General features: G+C 32.9%; 1 protein-coding gene across 1 annotated transcript; it reads left to right on the top strand.

Annotated features, from left to right (window-relative positions):
• Nucleotides 1–7,799: 7,799 nt before the first annotated feature.
• On the top strand, nt 7,800–9,089 carry LOC108549447 (uncharacterized). The gene is made up of 2 exons (XM_017902815.1): nt 7,800–8,062; nt 8,871–9,089. Exons 1-2 carry the CDS (start codon nt 7,850–7,852, stop codon nt 9,087–9,089), a joined length of 432 nt encoding a protein of 143 aa, XP_017758304.1. The 5' UTR covers nt 7,800–7,849.

Here is a 9,089-nt window from a genome sequence, read left to right on the forward strand (position 1 = left end):
GCGAATCAGTGGAAAAATCCGATTCAAAAAGCCTAATTCAAAAGATAGAAGCCAAAAAAGTAAATTGCGTCGCACGATCTGAGAGCCACTGACACTTTCGGCACTATTTTAGAAAAATGCACACACGAATCCGAAAAAAAATGTCCAATCCCATTAAGGAATAAATCACTCTACGCGAATTAGTGGAAAAATCCGATTCAAGAAGCCTAATTCGAAAGATAGAAGCCAAAAAATAAATTGCGCAGCACGATCTGAGAGCCACTGACACTTTCGTCACTATTTTAGAAGAACGCACACACGAATCCGAAAAAAAATATCCAATCCCGTTAAGGAATAAATCACTCTACGCGAATTAGTGGAAAAATGCGATTCAAGTAGCCTAATTCAAAAGATAGAAGCCAAAAAAGTAAATTGCGTCGCACGATCTGAGAGCCACTGACACTTTCGTCACTATTTTAGACGAACGCACACACGAATCCGAAAAAAAATATCCAATCCCGTTAAGGAATAAATCACTCTACGCGTATTAGTGGAAAAATCCGATTCAAGTAGCCTAATTCAAAAGATAGAAACCAAAAAAGTAAATTGCGTCGCACGATTTGACAGCCACTGACACATTCGGCACTATTTTAGAAAAACGCACACTCGAATCCGAAAAAAAATATCCAATCCCGTCAAAGAATAAATCACTCTACGCGAATTAGTGGAAAAATGCGATTCAAGTAGCCTAATTCAAAAGATAGAAGCCAAAAAAGTAAATTGCGCAGCACGATCTGAGAGCCAGTGACACTTTCGGCACTATTTTTCGATAACGTACGCTTGTAATGCAAAAAAAATATCCAATCCCGTTAAGGAAGAATTCAGTCAACGGTGATAAATGGAAAAATCCGGAGTCAAAAGCCTAATTTTGAAGATAGAAACCAAAAAAGTAAACTGCGCAGCACGATCTGACAGTCACTGACTCTTTCGGCACTAGTTTTCGAAAGCACACTCTCGAAACCGAAAAAAAATATCCAATTCCGTTAAGGGAAAAATTACTCCACGCTGTTATGCCGAAAAAATCTAACCGAGAAGCCTAATTTCAGAAATATAGGCGAATAAAGTATACTGTGTAGAGCGATTTTACAGGCACCGGCTTTTCCGTTACTTTGGTTCATATATGCACCTTCAATCGTAATATAATTGCCCTAATGGTTCGAGAACAGCCTATTCTATGCAGAAGTTATGAAATATTCTAAACCACAATTAAAATTTAGAATGTAAAAAAGATAATACATAACTATGTTGCAATGGAATGTCAAGATTGAAGAAAAATTGAAAAAACTATTAAAAAGCTGCCTGTTCAGACTAATGTTGATCAAATATTCCAACGAACTGTCGAAATCTAGAATCTTCTACAAGCAATAATAACGGACAATGCGGTAGTATTATAGGATACGGCACTCACACCACTTTATTTCTCACGTGTATCGTTATATGATTTACACTAGGTAACATCACTTTTTTTCACATGTAGTATATTACCACCGAAGAAATGTTTACAGTTAGTAATCCTGAACTTCATAAAGTAATTAAGACGTCAGTCAGCGATATCACTACTTCAAGAAACGTTCTGAGATTTAATGTTTTATTTTGACGCGGGAGAATATTCCACCATGTTACTGTTATGCTCGCTTGCCGCCAACTGGAAGTTGGATGCAGCCGGATATGCTAGATATTTTTGTAGCGGGAAAATGTTGCATCTTTGAAATAGCTATGTGATAAAGTATCGATGTAAAATATCAAACGATGTCTCTTATATTTAATAACGTCAATGATGCAAATATACATATATTTCTGTTGCGAAAAATTCCAAATTTCTATAATTAATTTATGAACTGAAATTATTAGCTATTCCATTATACTAATGGAAAGACAAACCATTAGTATCTTCGGCAATAGATCAAACACTCTATGCAATAATCACCAATAATCAATTAAATAACAATGAATTCATATCCAGACTTATATTAGAAGGCTCGCTGATGCTGTGTCTTCACGATGCAGTTACAAAAGTTGATGAATTATTTATAGATGAACATTAAGTCACAGATAAAAGCGAGTGATTTTGTTCGTGGTAAAAAGAAAATGAAACTACGATGGTTATATATTTAGGTACCCTTTATTCACTTTGGAAGTTTCACATATACACGTTAATTATTAACAACATAATTCTTCGTTTCTTTTTTTATATCTCTCAATTTATTTTTTATCCTTTCCTTCATTACTTGGAAAATATAAATATAAGACAGTCAATGAAAAATCCTACCTTCTATAACATAGTTATAATGTAAACAATAAACTAACTCTTTCTCTTTATTTATAACTTCTAATTCTTCTTAAGTTTTTACTTCATCATCACTTTCCCAATCGCTATTACAGACCCTTTTCGTTTTCTTACTTGGAGGTCCAGGTGGTTCAACAGCTGGTTGTGAGATTTATTTTGGATCAGTTAAATGATCATGATCTGATTTGCCCTTACCACTAAACTTTTTATTTAATATCACAGATTCTTCATCATCTTCCTCTGCTTCTTTACCAAATGATAAAAGATTGAAGTCTCTGTAACAAAATTTTTCATTACAAAGAATAATACTATCAGGCCTAAATTCTGCAAAGATATATGATTTCTACTTTACTCCTGCTATTTTAGTTTTTGAACTGTCCTTTACTTCTTCACTTTCCTGTACAATTATTCTTGGTATAATATCAGAAAATGGATTGTTCAATATTTCAGTTTTTCTTATTTTTGGAGGATAGAGTGGCCTATCATTCTATAAAAAATAGGATTATATTATATTTATATTAATTCTTGATATATTTTTTTGTAAACATTAAATTTACCTCATCTACAAGTACTTCTTCAAGTTCAAGCATGGTATATATAGTTTCTCCTGTAACCTTACAAAAATTGTATGTTTATTCTGCAATTCTAATGTAGAACCAAGAGTAAAGAAGAATTGGGAACCATTGTCATCTTCTCCATCATTAGCCATTGCAATTAAACCTCGTGCACATGAACATAATCTTGTACGAAAATCGTCCTAAAACACATATATCCAATAATTATTTTTACATAAAAAAGGAATTCATTATATTTTTAAATGTAGTCTCACTTTAAATGGTTCTCCATAAATTTTACCACCTTCTCCTGTACCTGTGTTCACCACCGTGTGTTATGAATTCTTGGATAATTCTATGAAATATAGTGTCATGGTAATAACCTCCCATACATAATTGTATAAAATTTTTACATGCCATAGGAGTTTCTTTTGCCCATAATTCTAAATCAATATCACCAATAGTTGTTTTCATTGTAACCTTGTTGTAACAAATATATTAATTTTATTAATGTAAAATATTTTTAAAATCAAAGTTATTAAAATTTATTATTTATTATTGTAATTCAAATTAGAAATTATTTGATATATTAATATAGAAATTTAGAAAGTAAATATTGTATATCGGTTAAATTTTTAAAAACAGATATACAATTCATTGAAATATTATTAACTAATACTTACTTTACTCTTAGTGGCTGACTCTTGCATATAAATATTACTCATGTTTGTAAGTCTCCTGTAATAAAAAAAATCATTCAACAATAATATTTCACACCAAATTTCTAATCATTTGTAAATCAGTCAACCAAATGATTCTTATCTCGAATAATCATCAGCAGGTAAGACATACCTTTTACCTCCTTTTAACGTTGACTTTATTGGGCCAATCAATTCCATGTACCACAGCCCCATTATTCCTGCTAGTAGTTTCCAAGTTCCTATAGATATTTCAACACATTTTTGCCTTAATGCAATATTTACACTCTATATTCAATTTATCTTTACCATTCATAATTATTACCACTTGTTCATTCTCCATCTCTTCAATGATCCTCATATTTCCATGTCGATGCCACACATTTTTCTCTGTTGATACATATGCTGCTTCTTTTCTGTTTCTTGATTCCGCATAATATACATTTCCTCTTCCCACTGCTTTCATTTGAACTTCCCCCTTTTCTTTATGTATTTCAGCTCCGTCATTCTGAAACTTAACACATTAACAATGACCATTGACTTTGACCACAGATATTAATATTTCTTCAAATCAAGAACACAACATACCTTTGAATTTCACTCTATTATCTATATTTTGTTATAAGAGGCCATTACCTAAATTAATTGTATTCTTTTTTGTCTGCATAGACCATCTCCATTTTCTGAATCTTTATTTTACCATCAAAGATTTGTATCTTGTATATCATATGCTTAGCCAACCTAGAATCCAATAGACATATCATACCTTACATATTTGTATCGCTGCTTCAATTTTTTCTCGCTATAAAATATAATTCTTGGCATCTATTGGCTCTATGCTGATGATACTCCATGAGTCCAATATTTTTTTCACTGTTGCACGTGCCTGTTTATTTCAACAAAATATTGTCCTTTCATAATCAAGCTCTGTTATCACTAATGAAAGGTGGAAAAACAATGCCTCATAACTTACGCTATTTAATTACAATTAAAGGTTATGTTAATACAAATACTTACATCCTTTTCGTAATGCAGGCACAACTGCATGGACTCAACAATGCTTCCGGCGTTTGTTTGCAATTTTTTCTCATTTCCTATGCATTCTTCTGTTCACTTGGAGAAAAATTAACAAATCACTCAATTTCTGTGATTAATTTACGAAATTTTATACTTGCGTTATAAAGGCGTACCTTTGCATATTTGTCGTCGGTCAAATAAAGAAATGAATGCTGATTGCCTAATTAAAACCGCTGTTTGGGCTGAATTTATTAAAGAATGTAGAAAACTTCATGATTTGATTTATTAAAATATATTAAAATATATTCGGAGCAGATAACCAGAGTTAGTAAACTAACATCTGAGCATCTATGTTCTCGTTGCGGAACTCGAGCTTCGAGTCTAACATCATAGATGGGTCTGATGTTAGTTTACTAACTCTGGTTATGTGCTCGGAATATATTTTAATAAATCAAATCGGCAGTGGAAAATACACTTATTACTCTATATCTGTGATTAATTTATGAACTTTCATAATTGCATCGTAAAGGCAGATCCTCCATGAACTTTTCAATATATTTTTCGATATAAATTTGTCCCGAATTAATTAATTATTAATAATTGTTCTGCGCAGTGTTTGAATTGTTGTCGAAGACGCCATTGGTTTTTCATTAATTACTATACCTTACGCAATTAATTTATGAAGTTTTATGCACTCATTAGAAAGACAATGTTCGTGCGAATCTTCTCATATCACTTTTGTTCACATTTTGTTTCTAGTTTCGTTGAGCATTAAATGTCTTCAAGGAAGATCGTGATGGTCGTCGTTACGAAATCATAGAGGCCATCAAACAAAAATTAATAACTAACAATTTAGAGTTAAATTCTTTACGAATATTATATAAGAATGTAGCCTGAAGTTCCAGCTTTGCAATGAAATTATAAAAGTTCATAAATTAATTACAGAAATTGAGTAATTAATAATTTTTCACTGCCGGAGCCATACTATCCTTTTCTATTAACTCTCTGTCCTTGTCTGTCACGTGACGAGCTCTTCGACGACCTCTTTGCCTATTCTATATTCCTATCACTTTTCCGAGCAAATGGTCCAAAATCATAGATGGCGCTGATCGCAGGCGGTAAAATTTGTATTCAAACTAGATACTAGAAATCATTTCGGCTGTAGAAAATTAATAAATTTCCAAGTTTTTGTAATTATTTCATGAACATTTCTAGCTGCACAGCAAAGTTGAAATTATAGGCAACATTCTTATAGGATGTTTAATTTAATAATTAATACTTACATGAGCGATAGGTTTTGTATTTCCTGTAGTAAACAAGATTGCTATAGAAAAGTATTTTTCTTACATAATATTATTTTGTAATAAATATATACTAGCATAAGGAAGCGTACGGAATAAATTTTTTTATTAAGAAACTTTATTTATAATTGTGTATTTACAATGTTTCCATAGGCGAAAAATGAGTACAAAATAAAAAATAAATTGAAAAAAATTACAAATATGGAACGGGAATCGAACCCCGATCCTCTGGTATTGCAATTCTAAGACATGGCCGTTACGCTACAATGTAGCGCAGAACAATTTAGCAATTCAGGTATAATTAGGTAGGTAATAAAACTTCAATCGTAAATATTTCAAAAACTATTGAGTAGTTGCGGCTATAATAATATATTTTTTTAAACTGCATGACGATATCTACAAACCTGCAAAGTTTCAACTAAATCGGTGATCCGAAGGACTTGCACTTTCCTTGTAAGCGCGATCGGCGGTTCGGGCAAGCGCAAGGTGCATCATCGGTTGCGGCGAAGGGCTGGTTACACAAAAGGTGGAACACTCGAGAGTAAAGTGCGGAAAGCGAGGCATGCATATTCAGCGCGGAGGCGCAGACGTAGTCATAGGAATAATAAAAATTCGAGAGTTGAAATTATTTAGATTTATGCCCGCTCTCTTGTTCCGGTGCCGGCGGTGACGAGAAGCGATTCGATTCCGGGGAACAAATTTCATGCATTATTCAGGACTCGCCGCAATGCACCCCAGTCAATGGAACCGATCCTTTGGAAAAAGTCGTTTTTAATCTCTCGTCGCGTTCCAATAATGCACATGCACACCCGCTCACCTCTTCCCGTCTGTAGTTCCTCCCCTGATCCCCGTTTCGTTTTCACCCCTTTACGAGTGAAAACCGTGTTTTCTGCCTTTAAAGAGAACGCCGATTCGAAGCGGACAATAAATCGGCGATCTATAGGTATCTATCTCGTGAATTTCGCGACGCTTTCAGTTTGGAGTTCTGCGATTTATTTTCTGCTTCGAGGTTCATAATCGCTGCGTCCGATCAATTCGAGGAATCGTCAAATCGAAATGCAAAAGCTGCTGATAGAGTAGCTAGAAATTTTCTGCTTAATATTTGTTCTTTCTCTCTCTTTCTCTCGCTGTCCTCCTTAGCCTTTGTTCTTATACGGGCAAGTAGTGCGCGAAGTGTTTTACTACGTCAACTATCGGTGTTAAAATGATGATACTCGTTGTTAATAGAGTTTTACAAAAGTGAGCAATAAGTGATGTATAATGTTGAAAATTCAATAGATTTTTCTCTAAGACAAAAGTATAAAGTAGTTGTGTATATTTGATCATCTTCTTAAAGTAATAAGAAACATAACCTCTTATTCAATGGTTTATTTGTGTCGATACGTCGTATCTTTTTTACATTAAATTTTACAAATTTCAGGTAAAGCTATTAAAAATTATTGATCCTACAGAATAAATGGATTTTAACATTCTCATAATTGGGTGCTTCGGAACAGATCCATTTACTGCCGATGAAAAGTATTTACTAGTTAGCGAAACAAACACATGGTCAACATAAATATATTTTAAACGCAGTTCGTATTCAATTTCCAGTCATTGTTACAAAATATCGAAATAATACTTGGTTTCATTTTTCATTTTTTAATGCAGTTCAAAACTTTCTGACTAAAAAAAAAAAAAAAAAAAAAAAAGGTACATTCACTTCTGTAACCACGAAAACAAACCTTTCATTTACAGTTAGACCAATGCGAAATTGTTATTCGTTTCTTCGTTCATTCGCAGGTTGCGTTCTTAATTAATCATTTCGTGGAACGGTCTGTAATCGCCTTACGATGGATTAATGGATCTGCCAGCTGTCATGAGAAAAGTTCTGTTTCATTATTTTTGTCGTCACGATCGAGTAACGTCGAGTGCACGAAGCTCCAGCTCCATAGTTTCCTCTGTGTTCGCAAAATGATGAAGAATTTTCATATTTTTACCATCGTCTTGACGATCTTCGTAACCGTTATCAATGGACGAGTTTATTATTTGCCGAATTTGGATGAGAATCGTTATGCGGATTCATCCTATCCTATTCCAAATGAACAGTCATCGCGGGATTTAGATTTGAGTTTTTCCGCAGGGGATTTGAACGAGTTTGATAATAAGATACGTCCTGTTAATAAGGTGAGTCTTTTCGTTCTTCTGAAATGTTATCTTGATAGACTTTGATCGATTGAAATTATTGTGATAATAGACTAGATTATTTAACAACTTTTAATTACGGTTGTGAGATTATGGAAGAGATTATCGTGCAATTTATGCAGATGTATATCTTGTGATTGACAATAAAAGTTAATAATGTTTTCGTTGTATATATGTCTATTATGAATATATCAGTATTTTCTTTTTTTTTTTTAGGTGATTATGTTACCTCTTATGTTATTTATTATCTGTAATAAAATTTTGAAAAATTAATATCACAAGTAAGTATGAATCGGTAAATTATTTTATTTTTCTTTTTTTTGAGGTTAAGAATAAAGAGAATATTCATTATATTTCTATTAACTAAATGATTAATTCAAATGAATATTAGATAATAATTCTTCACGTCTTTTCAGTTTTTTTCAAATTATTTCTTCTTTTAAGAAACTTAAAGATCATACGAAATTAGAGAAGAGTTATGGAATAAGATAATCGAATATCTAAAAGTATCAGTAAGAGTGTCTTTTATTCGGTAAAATATCATTGATTATCTTTCACTACAGAAATGAAAGAACAAAAGATTGTAATTCTGTCCAGTGCGATTTTTTGAAAAAATTTCTTCCCATTTTGTATTACTTAATAAATCGGTCATCGATAACAATTGCAAATTAAAGCCGTATAAATTTCGTGCCGGTTAATCTGATTAACTGGAAAATTTTCCATGAACAAATATCAACGCAATTCCCGCTTCGCAGTAATATCATAAATGTCGCATTAATGTCCGAATTAGGTGTTCACGCTTGCCGTGCCGGAAAAGCCGTCCATCGAAGTGAACAAAGAGGAGCTACCGATCACGCGCTACAAATTAGTCGAAGCACCTGTTAAGAGAATTGGATCTGATGATGTCATCGTGGTCCCGGAGTCGAACCGAAAAATCATGAAAATCGATAAGAACAAGGGCGAAGTGATCTTAGAACTTCGCGTTATCGCTAATCACGATACTATTTAA

The sequence above is a fragment of the Eufriesea mexicana genome, unplaced genomic scaffold, assembly GCF_001483705.2.
Source record: "Eufriesea mexicana isolate 0111107269 unplaced genomic scaffold, ASM148370v2 scaffold2021, whole genome shotgun sequence".
Taxonomy (NCBI): Eukaryota; Metazoa; Arthropoda; class Insecta; order Hymenoptera; family Apidae; genus Eufriesea; species Eufriesea mexicana.